The 16357-nt window shown below is 36.6% G+C and overlaps 1 protein-coding gene across 1 annotated transcript in view; it reads left to right on the forward strand.

Moving 5' to 3' along the window:
- Window positions 1-1101: 1101 nt before the first annotated feature.
- Window positions 1102-16357, forward strand: part of LOC107667775 (cyclin-dependent kinase 6-like) — a 46474-nt gene continuing 31218 nt past the window's right edge. The window contains exons 1-3 of the mRNA XM_016459499.1: window positions 1102-1918; window positions 4556-4886; window positions 7601-7736. Coding sequence (XP_016314985.1) covers window positions 4663-4886; window positions 7601-7736 — 360 coding nt within the window. The 5' untranslated portion in view covers window positions 1102-1918; window positions 4556-4662. The remainder of the gene's footprint in view (window positions 1919-4555; window positions 4887-7600; window positions 7737-16357) is intronic.

The raw sequence follows: 16357 nt of genomic DNA on the forward strand, positions 1-16357 counted from the left end.
CGCTCTCACTCAAACCACGAGCGCTCAGTTTCTCTGAATACTGAAGATGAGCAGATTCATTCACCTCATACAAAGCCCTCCCACCTAAACCCAACAATACAATTCATTTAGGAAGATTCACCCATATTCTTTGCCTGATTATCAACACTTTACATTTTCTTTTACAGTATATCCAGAATATATGTAACAGAGGAGCAGGTTTAACCAGGCTTTCATAAGGTGTTTAAATATAATATAAAATCAAAGCTAAAAGTGTTTTATGGCTTCACGTCAAAAAAGATAACATTTACTGACAATATTTTATTTACACAGGGACAAGACAAATATATACTATCATTCATCACTCACATATATAAGTTATTGCTTGGTAGTATCTATACGAGACACTATACAAGACAGCAGTGCAGTATTGATCCGCAAAGGCAACATGCATCCAGTGACATTGAACATGAGCCCTATTATGACAATAATTGCAAAAACAAAGAAAAACTCCTGATAAATCCCTTTGAGTTGTGATCCCAGAAATTTTGTAAAAAAAAACAAACAAAAAAACGCCAACCTTCTTGAACAATGATAAAAATACAAATTTAGGCTACTTATAATCTAATACATGATTAATTAAAATTCTTCATAAGTAGCCTCTCTGGCCAAATACTTGTACTAGTAACACTGTCTAACAAAACACCATCAGGGTAACACACACTAAAATATTAATGATATATAATTCTATATTATATATATTCATTATAAATAATAATAATAATAATAATAATACAATTATAATAAAAAATAAATCATTATTTTTTATTTGTACAAAAATAAAACTGACAACATGGAAAAGGAATGTAAAAATCATACAATAAAAACGTTAGTTAACCATTTTAACCATATAAATATGACATGTACTTTCAAGGTAAAATATATTGTCAAAATTATGTTTTTTTGTTTGTTTTAAAATTATGTTGATTATACCATATAGGTTAATCCTATTTTTAAAACAAATCAATTGCAGTAAAGGTTTCTGCAGTGTCCGGTAAAGTTATTATTATTTTTCACAGTTTAAATGGTGAAAGTTAACGAAACACGTTTTTATTTTAGTATTATTACATTATTTTCCCATTAAACATTTTGTACTGCAGAAATGAGAGCTTGTCTTATCACTCCAGTACAAAAGCCTTATTTTTAAAAACACGATTTAACATATTAAAGAATATCAACGGTACAAGATCCCTGCAAGTCCATAAGTGCAGTTGTTGATAAGGTAAATAAATACATATGCATTAATTTAGAAGAGGCAATCTGTTGCTTCACTAATCTGGATTTTCAGATCCACAAAGTTTCCATTAGATTGGCTGATGCGTCCAATAACCTTTCCGCGTCCCAGCTCCTTCCCCCGCGGTGATCCCGTTTTGACACCGAGACAAAAACAAAAAAGCAGTATGAATGGTGAAGGAGCGAGCAGGCAGGGAGAAAGCAAGAGGAGGCGGTTAGTCTTTGTAGTCGGTGAGGAATGCGGAAACGCTCCTGCTCTGTGTCAAACTGCTCTGAAGGGGGTCAAGGCACATTCAGCCAGCGTGGGAACGCGAGGAGGAGCCCGAGCACACACACACGCTGCATATTCCTGCATAGATGGGAAAACCATAAAGGGGGAAGGACGGCCATAGCAGATCGATGAAAATCAGTCACTTTTTTATCCACTCCGCTTTTTTGAGGGACTGATCAGACGATCTTTCACTTGATTTGCTGTTGCAGTGGTGTGGTACTGCTGGGAGATGGGGCTTAGCGCGTGCACCATCCGACTACCTGTGTGGCCCGTTGCGAGGACACTGCACGAGCTGTGATGCGTGTGGAGACGCTGGGAAAGTTACTGAAGTTTATGAATGACGCGAGACTCTCCGGGCGGAATATAACAAACGGGGTAACTATACTGAGCAGACACCCATTCACTTGCGTTACTTCTACATTCAGTGCGCGTGTTTGTACATATGGGGCTTTGCTTGCACGCTAGATGGATTATTAGAGAAATGTGTTCATGTTGTTTGAGTGTGGAAGCTAATGTAGGCGCTTTAGGTCCAGCGTTTATTGATATGCACAGCTAAACAATGCAATCAGGAGACAACCACGTGCTCAAGGCTTGTGTGGCACAAAGAAGAGCAGGGACAATCTTGTCATTAGAAAACTCAGTCCGTTTATTTTTATTGACAATATGCGCATGGGTTAGATTCAAAGCTTGAGTCTATTACATTCGTTTACTGTACGGAAACAAGTTACATTAGGCATACATGTGTTGACTAAAAGGTTAACAAGTAGCCTAGTTATGGATCAGTGACGTGAGGTTATTCAGAAAAGAATTAAATACGCAATTCATATAAAATTATTTGAATAGACATTTTCTGTGATTAACGTGTTCAACTTCTGAATTAAATGCTATTGTGATTATATACATTTTATAATATATATATATTATATTATAGCGTATATGTATTATTTAAAATTATTTTTTACTTTGAATAAAATACATATAGGAATATATTTGTGTGGCTTAAAGTGAAAGATGTCAGGGTGGTGTAACTGTTGAAATAGTAAAAAAAAAGTCTAATTAAAAAGCAATTTTCTATTTTTTTTTGTAGTAGTTTTTTGTAGTTTTAATTTGTGTTTAAAAGTAGGTTTTTTAAAGAAATTATTATTTTTATTTAGCAAGGACACATTAAACTGATTAAAAGTGACAGTAAAGATGTGTATAATGTTATAAAAAAAAATATATTTCAAATATATGGTGTTCTTTTGGACTTTGTGTTCATCAAAGAATCCAGAACCAAATCACAGTTTCCAGAAAAATATTAAGCAGCACAACTATTTTCAACTGTGATAATGTTTCTTGAGCAGCAAACCAGTATATTAGAATGATTTCTAAAGGATCATGTGACACTGAAGACTGGAGTAATGGCTGCTGAAAAATCAGGACCTGGGACAGTCTTGCGCACTTACTTCCTGTCGCGCGCACGCGCTCTCAAGTGGCCAAGACCGCAAGTGTGGGTATTTGGACAAGGGGGGAATTTTTATTTTTTTATTTTTTTTTTGGACAAGGGTTGTATAAAAACATGGACGTAGTGTCCGTGACGTCACCCGTGGGTTTCCGAAGAGCTTAGCGTATCCCATCATGCATCATGTTCTGGAAATAAATCGTGAGAGTTTTTGCCGAGATCTCGCGAGAGGTCACGGAAACCTTTCCTATGCAAGTTAAATATTAATATAATAATTAGATATTACATATAATTTGGTAGAAAAACAGTGTTTTTACGTTTTATTGTACGTTTTATTGGTGCAAAGATGAGTAGTGGTGATATTTATTTTGTACAACATTTTTAACTGCTTTTTATCACTTAATTAGAAGCACCACAAATTAAAATTGTCATGTTATAGAGACTACTGAACAGACATTTAGAAGCTGATTTTAAAATGCAAAGTATTTAAAATTAAAATAAAGCTATGTAAACATTTGCATTTTTACAACACTATAAGTGTGTCCCATCAGGTAATGAAAAGTTCGACACACACTTGTGGTCTTCATGCTCACTTGAACACTTGGGCCAAATACAGGATATACGTCATATAAGTAGTCAAGTGGTCAAGTGCAAAGACCGCAAGTGTGGGTATTTGGACAAGGCTACAGTCTATGGGTTTAACCAGCATGCATGAAGCCATTTTGTTGTCATGTGACAAGAAATCTATAAAAACAGGAAATATCACATTGAGGTCCGTGTAGACCCGCATAACTGTGTCGCAAGGTCATTATTTTTTTAATGAATAGCCAATATAATGACTTTTTTCAAATAAAAAACATGTTTTGTTCAGGTCAAATCAAGAAACCTAAATAACTTTTTCATATTTCTAACTCCAAAAATTTATAATGTTTCTTTAAAAATAATGAAGTAGTGTGTTCAAACACATGTTCAAGCTGCAAAGTATTGATGGTTATGCCAATTGACACGTTTAGAGTCATTAGCTCGAGATGCTTTGTATGCGGTAAAACCATAGTGAACACAGGCTGTAATTCTAAAAATTTGGCACTTTAACTAGATATTTAAAAGATTTCTCCTTTATATCATTTGGGACATCATTTGTCATTCACACATAATCTTTATTATTGTGAACTTCATATGTTGATATAGCCTAGGCCAGGGTTCCTCAAATCTTGCCCTGGAGGGCCAATGCGCTGCAGAGTTTAGCTCCAACCCTGATCAAACTCACCTACCTGTGATTTTCTAATGATCCTGAAGACATTGATTAGCATGCTCAGGTGTGTTTGATTAGGGTTAGAGCTAAACTCTGCAGGAAAGTGGATCTCGTGGGCCAGATTTGAGGATCCCTGGCCTAGGCTATTAACTGGACTTTCCTTGATATTTGGCCATAAAGGCGGCTAAGCTAGCTTTGTGTATGTTGTATTTATGATTTAAGCTCCATGTCTGTTATCTTCAGTGCTTAGATAATATTTGATTTAACTTTTATCACATTGGTGTTTACCTCTGCCTCCTTTTGTGCTCGCGCTCTACAGGCAGTGCACGTGCCAGCGCCGCTCTCCCAATAATGCCTTTGTGAAATATCAGCACGCTCGTCACGTTTCGGGATTCCCCGCAGTAGGCTACCTTGCCGTGAGAAAAAATGGACAAAGAGAACTTGACCCAACAATATGAGCCGGTGGCTGAGATCGGCGAAGGTGCATACGGAAAGGTGTACAAAGCACGGGATTTGAAGAATGGGGGCCGCTTTGTTGCCCTGAAAAGAGTTCGGGTGCAGACCGAGGAAGAGGGAATGCCGCTGTCAACCATCCGCGAGGTGGCGGTGCTGAGGCAACTGGAGTCCTTTGAGCATCCCAATGTGGTCAGGTAAAAAAAAGTGGGGGAAAGAGTGGTGCTTTGGTTTGATTATAGAGGATAACATACTTCCTCATGTTGTATGTATTTCCTGCAAGGGTGTAGGTTTGTTTGAAAATAGGACATATTGCAATAAGATAACCTTGATATTATAATGTTTTAAAAAGATTAAAGGATCGAGGAAGAAGACATTGCACATTCAAATGTTTCTGTTAAGAAAAGCCTGGTGCTGCAATGAAAATAACTTTATTCCTCATATTACAAGTTTCATTTCCTGCACCTTTCTGTGGCCCACAATATGAAATATGACTGCTGACATATCCTTTTCTTGATATCAAAGGATATTATTATACTCAAAATCCTGTCCCTACCAGTTGTTAAAAAACTTTTAGGTAGGCTATGTTACAGTACGTTAAGTACTATTGGACCCTCTAGTCAGCTGGGGAGGTCTGGTAATATGCAAAATAGGGGGTCAGATGTCATGTGATCTTATCCATAATACTCAATGATATCTAGTGTGTAGGCTTCCTAAGTTGCTTGGGTAAAATTGGCCAAAAGTTGGTTCAGACATAACCTATATCATGCCTATGATTTCCTGTCACGTCATTTTGCACTCATCGACCCTTGTTCAAAGGAGATCCCCTAAGAACTTCGAGAAAACCGAGACACTTATTTCCATTTGAAGATGGCTGCATAAATTGGGTGGATTCGCCTCCATCAGCTACTTTTCTTGCAGAGCATTATGCCCACTCGAGTTTTAGTTGCTGAAATAGCTCAAGTGTGGGGAGCTTGCTATTAAATTTGTAATAGACCAATATATTGGCTAATTTGAGATTACTGGCATTGGATGATAGTCATCCTAACTTGGCCACTGAATTTTGAGAAAATATTATGTAAATGTAGTGTTATTTTAATTTGAGCCTTTTTACTGCATCCCTTTTGCTATATTGGTATCAGCATTGGCCCCTGATATAACCTTATCTGTCAGTCACTAGCCATAATGATAAAATGAGTCATCTTTCCTAGGTATAAAAGCAGAGCATCTCTGCAACATTATCTAGTGAACCAAACCACAGTGTCTTCTCTCTTTGCATTTAAGATGAGGATGTCTTCGAGGAACAGCTATTCGGCTTCCATTGTTTTGATAATTAGAGTGTCAAATGCAAATCGTACCATTGACACATGCACCGCTCTGACAATTCACCTTTCCTGGTCAACTGAAACAATATTCATTGTTGACCTTTATGTGCAGATGTGAAACCATTGATGCGCAAATATCTGTGAGCAATCGGCTGTCTTTTTCAACTGTGAATAGCTGTATTTTAATTACTTATCGTCTGTGTCTGGCATCAAGGTCATCTTGTATTGTTTTGGTAATGTGTGTTGATATTTTTAGCTTGGTGGCTTATGAATTTCAAAATTGGTAGGTGGAAAGTCTTGTTTTTAGATCATCAATGACTCCGTCAGGGGAGTTCTTGTTCTGGTTCATTCAACTGATGACTGAACTCACGTCATTGGCTGGCCTAGCTCAAGGCTTTAACCTTGCCATGGACTGTTGTGCACTAAAAGCTGCTGAACATGTTTACTTTAGTCTTTTGGCTAGACCAGACTAGGTCTGGATTGCAAATGTAAATTTTGCTGGTTTGTAATTTGTCCATGGAGCAAATTAATCTTTTTCATATTGTTTTTCCATTTGTTTTCCCCTTTGCTCTAATGACAACAGCACTCAAGCTGCGTGAACTCTACAGGTTTGTCAAAAACCTGATGATCATGTTCTCCAGCATGATTTGAAATGTTCCAAAGAGCATTTTGAGCTTCAATAGAAGAACATGATCAGTGTCCTGATTAGTGACCTAGAAATAGTGCATAATGTGAAATATTTCTCATTCGTTATACATCAAAAGCTTTTTTTTTAATCTTCCAACTTTTTAAATTCTTTTATTGGGGTTGCAGACTTTTGGACCCCAATGTTTTAAGTATATGTGGAATCTATAGAACAGATTTTTTTTGTATAGCGCAAGGCATGAATGTGAATGGAAGAAAATTGTTTTAAATGAAACAATAAACAGTGTTAAGAGATGTAGGGGCCTGAGAAACCTATAGGGCCGTATGTTTGGAACGCTGTGAAAGTGCAGGCAACCTCTCAGTGCTTATAATGAGAATATTATTCATGCCATATGTTTTGCTGGTTAAGAGGCTTCATTGTGGAGGCACAATCTGGATTCCAGCAGAAGCGTTTCCTGGAGAGTTTTAGTTTATGATGTCATGGGATCGAGTAACCTTACCATGAAAGATTCTTTTTGTAGATTAGGGATATTTGACTTTGTCTTTCACTAAAAGTCTGGGATAATTCATTATCTTTGCAAGTGACGTCAGGCAATTAGAGAACTCCTCCCCTTCTGTCAAATATCTTATCTTGTTATAGAGCATGCATCTATGTCCTTGAAGAACAAGTAGGAATTTTAAGGTTTTGGCCATCTTGCATTGAGATGATGCTATGCTGACAGGTCATGCCAATGTTATTTTGAGGACAGCGTCAGCCTGTCTTGTTTAGAAGGTTTCTGCTCCATTAAACTCGTCATTGCAGATTATATTGTAGAATTTGCATGCTCAATTCATATGTATTCTATGAACTTGTCAAATACTAAATATACTAAATAAGTAACAGAGATCACTCAAACAGCTTTTAATGAAAGCATTCTTGATTATGCCTTTCCCTTGTTTAGGTTGTTTGACGTATGCACAGTTTCCAGGACTGACCGGGAAACCAAACTAACTTTGGTCTTTGAGCACGTGGACCAAGATTTAACCACATATTTGGAGAAAGCACCTGATCCAGGAGTGCCACCTGAAACCATAAAGGTACCATCACACCAGCAAATTAATCTCAGTATTGACAATCAGGCAAAGAAACAGTAACCTGATGCATTCAGCCGAGAACCACCATCAACTAGGGATGTAACGATTCACTCAACTCACGATTCGATTCACGATTTTGATTTCACGGTTCGATTCGATTCACGGTTTATTTTTAACAAAATGAGATTTAAGACAAATTATAAATGACGTGTCCTTTTATTATTGCGTGGACAAAATACTGTATGTTTCTTTGTGAAATTGAAATATAACACCATAATAATATACTACTATAGCACTTGTAAATTTAAATAAAATAAAATAAAACAGAGCAATCTCTTTTGTTGGTTTTGATTGCTTCTATTGTCCTCATTTGTTAGTTGCTTTGGATAAAAGCGTTTGCTAAATAACAAAATTTAAATATAATGTAAATGTAAATAACAAAACTAAATTGAAATTTTAAAACAAGCCCGAAATCAAATAAATAACACAAATAAAAGAAATCTCTTCATATAAACAAACTAAGGCAATCACTGCATTTTAATCATGATCCAAACAAAGATGCTGAATACATGCAACATGAGCAGTTTTTAATCTAAATTACATTGTATCATTTCGAAATTTGAAGCAAAAACAGAATGGTTTGACTTTAGTTTTGTGAAACTATGCATAAAAAATATCTGCATGAAACTGAAACAGCAGACGAGCTGAATGAGACGCAGATTCACTCTCTGCCAGCAGGTGGCGCTTAAAGCGTTTCCTTGGTTTATAAGGCTTTAACTAATCTCTTTCCATTTAAAATCAGAGGCAATCACTGCATTTTAATCATGATCCAAACAAAGATGCTGAATACATGCAACATGAGCAGTTTTTAATCTAAATTACATTGTATCATTTCGAAATTTGAAGCAAAAACAGAATGGTTTGACTTCAGTTGTGTGATACTGTGCAGAAAAAATATCAGCATGAAACAGAAACAGCAGACGAGCTGAATGAGACGCAGATGCACTCTCTGCCAGCAGGTGGCGCTTAAAGCGTTTCCTTGGTTTCCGCTGTAAACAAAGCAGCGCTGCACTTATGAACATTAATAGGCATTATACAGAGGCAAGAGGAAAAGAAAAAATAAAAGACAGCAAGTTTCCCTCAGACATACATTCATATAAACTCCTACCCCTAATTGAATCGCGATTTGTTTAGCATCTCAACCGATTTGAATCGTCACATATTTGAATCGATTTTCAGCCGGCTCGCGGTTAATAGTTACATCGCTACCATCAACAAATCAAAACAAACCCTTTTTGCTGTTTAATGCACATATTCAATGTAAATCCTGGTCTTACTGTGCACGATTCATAATTGTGTTCATAATTATTGTTTTATAATATTTTAATTAAAATAAATAATTTGCTCTGCCTCTAAAACGACTTTCCATTTTTGCTGATGTCATGAATTACCTCCTCCATTTCAACCATATTATGTTGACTATTACGGATAAAACAAGATCTTTTCTTAAATTTTACTAGTTGAATATCCAGTTTTATCTTAAATAAGTCAGGGTATGGAAGTAAAAAGGATTGTGAATTGTGAACATTTTACATTGACCTTAAGCTGTAACTGAAAAGAATGAACTGATACTACAAAGTGAGGGAGATTTTGAAAACCTTTTAAAATTTAAAACCTATATTAATAACTTGTGTTACAGGTAAGCATGCTTTATGAATGCTTAATTGAAGCAGAATTTAATTTGCATTTTCCATATAATTTTTCAACGGGTATGAAAAATGATAATGATAATAATAAGGAATGTTTTATTTGTACTTTGAGACCCTGAGCAAAAAATAAGAGTGTTTTGGTCTAAGTCAGCAGATGAAGAATGGAGCTCCTTCAGATCACATAGTCCTGTCCTTTTGATGGGCAGTGCATGTGGTGGATGGGCTTCTAATTAAAGGGCTGGGTGCCTGTGTGCCTCTATTTTCATTCAGCTCTGGCTTTCACCAAAGATTGGCCAGAGGAATGTTGCTTCAGTTTATGTGTGTGTGTGTGTGTGTGTGTGTGTGTGTGTGTGTCTGTGCATGCAAAGGGTTTGTGTATGTTAGTGGCCTCCCTCTCAGCCTTTCACTAGAATGATCCTGTGGACTGCAAAGGGCTTCCTTAAGGGGCAATAATCATTCAGGCCAGATATCATTTTCATTAGTCTAGAAATAAGCCTGGTGTGTGTCCTGTATCAGTATCCTCTTACATTCATCCAGAAAGCTTTGAGCGGAAATGTTGGAATTTTTTTTGTCCAGATCATCTACTCTCCCGTAATCTATTTTGACTTTTCCCACATGGTAGTCTTACAAATCCATTCATCATATTTCACTACCTCTCCCCCAGGACATCTTACATTGAGTGCTGGAACAAACCGTATCTCTCTCTTTGTCACTTGTGCCAAATTAAAATGGAAACAGAAGCTAAGAAACATTTGAAAAGTTAAAAAGTGACACCTAAGGGGTTTCCTCTGCAAGTTTTGTGTATCATTAAGGAAGGATTGTGTATCGAGAGGGACTTTTGAACATAACGCTGTCTTGGTTTGAATCTCTAGTTTGCATGTTAGAGATAGGCTAAATATGTGGTTTCTTTGCATTTTCCCCAGTGATTGTCTGTTAGACCTAAAATACCTAATTTAAAGGATGCTTTAAACTGATCAAAAGTGACAGTAATTACTTTTCTACATTGTTACTAAAAAAATTATTTTAAATAAATTCTGTTCTTTTGAGTCTTCTTTTGAGTATGGCTCCAAATTCAGCTTTGCCATCACAAAAATAAATTGTAAAATATATTCAAATAGAAAAGAGTTATTTTACATTTTTATATTTCACAATATTACTGTTTTTACTTAATTTTTATAAAATGTAGCAATTTGGGTGCAATTTGTAGGGGGGATGGGTGGGATTTCCCCCCTTCTGGTCTATGTATCTCTGCCTCTGCTGATTTTTTTTTTTATCCCCAGCGGGGATAAAAAAAAAAATCCCCCCGGGTGATGCTAATACCAAAAATAAAAAGATTTTTTATTAAGTAAAATACTTCAACATGACAATACAAACAACAATAAAATCAGAAATGGACTTTAACTGTCAGCACTCCCGCTTAATAGAGACCGTCTGGGTTTCGTGATCCTGATTCATGCGCCTTTATCCATGCAGGGCTTTTCAGAAAGTCAGCGCGCATGACAGTATGAGATTAATACACAATTTTTTTGCTCAAAACTTACTCTACTGTGACCTAATGCAGATATTGTATATAATAACCTTACGCATAAATGTATTATGAGATAGAACGCAGAAGTGTACAATCACCGTAATGTGGGAATTATGATCACGCAATATTGACTGATGGATCGGCAGAGAATCGTCTTTCTGAGAGTCATTAAGAAATGATGGTTGTATTCTATAGAAAGAAATATGAGGTAAATGTGTGAATACATAATGTACGCACTTTTGGAGTAAAAGTTTGAATGTTGTGTGGCGAAGCATTGATCAAAAATAAATGGAAGCAACCGCAATTGAATATGTAGCCTACAGGCTTGTGTCACGTTATTCTATTCAAAATATAATCGACTCGCGATTGATTTTGCATTCCTGGCAGCAATAAGAACTATTAGTGTTTTTGTAACCAAGTATTATCATAAATAGTGGTCAAATATCGAAACTAATCTCAAGGTCAAATCAGAATATTTATTGTAAAAATGTTTCTGTAACAGCTGCCAAAAATAATCTATATATTCATCTGTGATTTGTGATATATTTTCAAGGGAAAAATTAAATAATTTTTTTTCCACAACCATTTATGAATGCGTTTTAATAAGAGGACACAGGGCTGCTTATTGACATTTTTAGAGTGAATAAGAAACATGAATGAGAAAATAAAGCATGTGACGTGCTTGATGTTAAAATTAGTTAATTAAGTGCAATAAACCTTGAAAAAGAATTTGTGCAGTACTCTCACACACCCGAAGCGCGTGCACAAAAAGCCACCTCTCTCACAGACAGCATGCGATCGCGAATTCTGATCTGTTTTCACGAGTCATTGCGCTTCAGCGGTCAAATACGCAGACATTGTTAAAATGCCCATCTTGTCTTATGACCTAAGTGAACAACAGATGAGAAAGAAAATGCGTGTATCAATAAATTGTATCCGTTGAGCTCTTAGCTGCTGCTGTCTGTATCAAACAACATGAGTTTCATATGTAATCAAATAACAAAAGAAAAAGAAAATCACTCACTGATCTTGACTAATGTTAGTACCTTTAATAAGGATCAATGTATATTTAATTCATACAGTTAAGACTATGCAGTGCTTTATTTTTACATTTTGATTACTTTATTCATTTTGCTTGAATGCTACTATTAAATAGACCTACTGTACCTAAAAACACAGTTTATTTAATTTGCCTTTGTTTTGTTGTATTTGTCCTTTTCTTTGTTACATCTATGTTCTTATTATTAATAATAACAAAGATAAAATAACAAATACATCTGTATCATGATATAAATGATCGTGGAATAAAATTACTCGTATAGTGAAATAAGATTTTGGTAATATTTCCCACTCCTAGCTCATGCCCTCAAATATAGTATAAGTCAAAAGAGTGTGATTTATTTTATTTTTTTTGTGACGCATGAACTTTTTCACCATCTGAGTTTGATGGGGCAGTTGAGGTCATTAATAACTGTCTAATTTGGCTTTATCCTTTTAGTTAACTTACCAGTGTTGCAAAGATCTATACATACCAGTAGTTTAAATTATATTTTTCTTCTCATTAAATTAAAATTAAATGGAAAATTAAAAAAAAAAAAAATCTTAGGGATCAAGTCACAAATTAACAGAATGTGGATAATAAAAACATTATATATATATTTATTAAATATTGTAAGAAAAAGTGATGAAGACGATGAAGATCTCGATGAAGATGTTTATTGCAGCATAGCAGTGACAAAGTACATGTAGTACCTTGGGTTCAACGGAGTCGGAATGAACCTCGAACATCCTAAGCTCAAACATTTTATACTCTATTACGTTCATCTTCCCGCTAGACATGTCGTCTTAAATGTAAATTGCAGATAACAATGAAAGTGATAGCCTTCCGTTCCCACATCTTTGGTAGTCTTTCAGGTGGAAACAACCAAATGTTAGGGTGATAGGATTATCTAGAATCCCTAGCAATTATATTCAAGTACCCTTTTGGTCAGCAGATGGTTCTTGATGGCCTACTGCCGCTCCCACGCTATAGGTGACGATTGACAAAGTAACGTTCAGGACTATTTACATATTATTGAGATCGGAAAGAATTATCTCTATGATAATTAAGCTCTTTGTAGAGAAAGGAGAATAGTTTACTTGGAGTAGAAGTTTGGTCGAGGCAGACTATAATTTCTTACAATATATTATAAAATATTATAAATTAATAGTCATTTATACTTAATTTATGCAATACACAGTCTTCCAGTCTGAATATTTTAACCAAAGAGCTCTTGAATATGCATTAGTGAGACATTCATTCTGTCAGGCCACACAGACATCAGATAACAGACATCAGTTGCAGACTGTGTGGCCCTCCCAAAGATGCCCAGCAACCTTATTCACCACCCTCCTAAGGACACCAGATTGCAGAGGTCCCAGCCTCCACCCCATTACAGCCCCCAAACTGCCCACTTCTGCCCCATTTCAGACCCACCGCATGCTAATTGATGAGAGAGGCCCCGGGAATCAAATGAGCTGGAAGGAGATCAAGCGGCTGGCCCTGCGTTGGGGAGTGCAGCTAGGCTCTCCGGCCCCGCGCCTTCCCGAGGCCTGTCTCTGGTCCATAAAGAAGAGCCTAATGAAGCATGGGGATGGAATTACACTAACGCTAACTGGCAGATGTCCTGCATTGTGCCAGGGTACAATAAACAATATGGCTGCCTCTCATGAATTAGCATGAGAAAGGGGGGTGCCTTCTGGAAGCTCTGTTTTGACTGCTGTTTTTGGGGAGTTTTTTTTTCTTCCACTCTCTCCTCTGCTTTATTTCCTCCCTTTTTCCAAGAAGAGGTACTTTAGGACAGGTGCTATCAAATCTTTCCTTTGTTTAGAGTCTGAATGCCTCTCAGCGAAGCTTGGTTATTTCAGGTTGGTACTGTTGGTTTAATGTTTTAGGCATTAATGTTTTGATTGTAAATTACGGTGCCTCTGTTGTGTGAATAGCATGTTACAACAAAGAACCGTCTTTAAATAATCATTCAGATTCCACCTGTTAGGTTACTCCTTTTGAGATTACAATGTGAGATTGTATGACAGGTATATCAAGGTTGATTTTCCACTAAACTAAAGTGCTTTCCAGAGTATCACTTCAGCAGATCACTCATAATTTAAATAATAATGACGCTTAAATTACTGTTAATAAATATGAGGTATCTGTACCCACAGAATTCTCTAGAATTTGAAAGTTGTTCATTTGTAAATGAAGCAACACTTTGTGTTTATACATTGAAAATTGGGGATAAGTCAAAGGTTTGGGGTTGGCAAGATACTTTTTTTATGCTTTTTAATGTTTTTGAAAGAAATTTTACGCTCACCAAGGCTGAATTTACTTGATCAAAAATACAATAATGTTGCGAAATATTATTACAATTTAAAAAACTTGTTTTCTATTTGAATATATTTAAAAAAGTAATTTATTCTAGTGATGGCCAAGCTGATTTTTTAGCAGCCATTACTCCAGTCTCCAGTATCACATGATCCTTCAGAAATCATCCTAATATGCTTGGGTGCTCAAGAAACATTTCTTATTAACAATGTTGTTTAACAACGTCGTTTGCACTGCGCTCTTGCGTTACTTGATCTTTATTAACAATGTTGAAAACAGTTGTGCTGCTTAATATTTTGTTTGATGAATAAAAAGTTTAAAAGAATAGCATTTATTTGAAATAGAAATCTTTTGTACATTTTTTAATGTCTTTACTGTCACTTACGACTGATTTAATACATCCTTTCTGAATAAAGGTAGTAATTTATTTAAAAACAATCTTACTTACCCCAAACTTTTGAATGGTAATATTTATTATAAAATATTATATTCAGCTACCAATTTACACATTTAAATGACACAATCTGCAGATTTTCCTCTAGAAACAGCACTGAAAATGAGCACAGACTCTGTTTGTCATGATAATTAGATGCATAACACGTACATAAAAGGTACACAAGCTACTTAAAATGTATTTGGAGGAGTTGGGAGGAGATGATATGTGTATTTATCCTCAGGTCACGCTTCTGAGGCAGTTGTGTACCTTTCCCTTTCTTTTCACCTTTGTCTTAAGGCAAAAGTCGGTCAACCGTGGGCCATTTTAGGCCAAGACAGAGAAGCTGGTAGGGGGTGATGCCTTTTTAGGAGCTCCCAGAATAACTGCCTGTGCCTGAAGGTCTGAGAGGTCATGGCTGGTTGGGCATTCAGAAAGGCTCCTTTTTTATGCTGGCTGCCTGACTCTAACACACACGCGTTCCCTAGTGCAGGCCCCCAGCGCGCACATTGTGAGGACCTCCATCCCCTTCCCCTCGCCTGGTCTGACTCGCGCCATTTGCAGTTTTCTGCTTGAGTGTGCACCCCATTGTTTCAGTCGTTTTAATCACTCACCAGCTGGTCGGGGAATGAACAGTGCTGCAGGCTCAGATCCATGTCACTTGTGAGGTCTTGGCAGCGGGTTTCTCAGGGGTAGGCTGCCACCGCTTGATACCTCTGCTTTGGAACAAGTCAAGCAGCAACTGTGAGCAAATGCTCCCCCGACCCAATGACTTTTTCTATCCCCTCTTTACAGATTGCCCTATTTGTTTTTTTCTTATCTATTTGCCAGTTAAACCTTCTACAGCCATTATCGACAATTTCTACCAAAGGAAATGACAGTTAGGTTGCTGTCTTTTCTCCCCACCTTCTTTGTGTGTGTGTGTGTGTGTGCGCGCGCATGTGTTTTTTTTCTTTTTTTGCTTGTTTGTTTTGAGTTTTAGTATCATGGTCTGATTTCATATTAGCCCATAGGCAGAACGAGACAATTCACAATTAGCTGTGATCCCGGGACAGCTGCAGGGAAGCAGAGGCCTACAGGGATGGAGCCTTAAGGCTGTGTGTCTTTCCTGCTCTTCCGTCATGTCGGTTATCAACATCTGCCATACTTTAGGTTTAAAGGCACATGCACACGGTCCTCCCCCCCCACACATACAGTGGGGAAAATAATTATTTGATCCCCTGCTGATTTTGTAAGTTTGACCACTTACAAAAAATTAAAGGTCTATCATTTTTATGGTAGGTTTCTTTTAACGGATAGAGACAGAATATCAACAAAAAAATCCAGAAAAAACACATTATATAAAGGTTATAAATTGACTTGCATTTCAGTAAGTAAAATAAGTATTTGATCCCCTACCAACCAGCAAGAATTCTGGCACCATTGGTAACAAACTACGTTGCAATGAGTTGAAATTATGCAGTGCCCGCAAGGTCCCCCAGCTCAAGAAGGCACAGGTACAGGCCAGTCTGAACATCTAAATGATTCAGAGAAGGCTTGGGAGAAAGTGCTGTTGTCACATGAGAACAAAATTGAACTCTTTGGCATCAA

The sequence above is a fragment of the Sinocyclocheilus anshuiensis genome, unplaced genomic scaffold, assembly GCF_001515605.1.
Source record: "Sinocyclocheilus anshuiensis isolate Anshui unplaced genomic scaffold, SAMN03320099.WGS_v1.1 scaffold2109, whole genome shotgun sequence".
Taxonomy (NCBI): Eukaryota; Metazoa; Chordata; class Actinopteri; order Cypriniformes; family Cyprinidae; genus Sinocyclocheilus; species Sinocyclocheilus anshuiensis.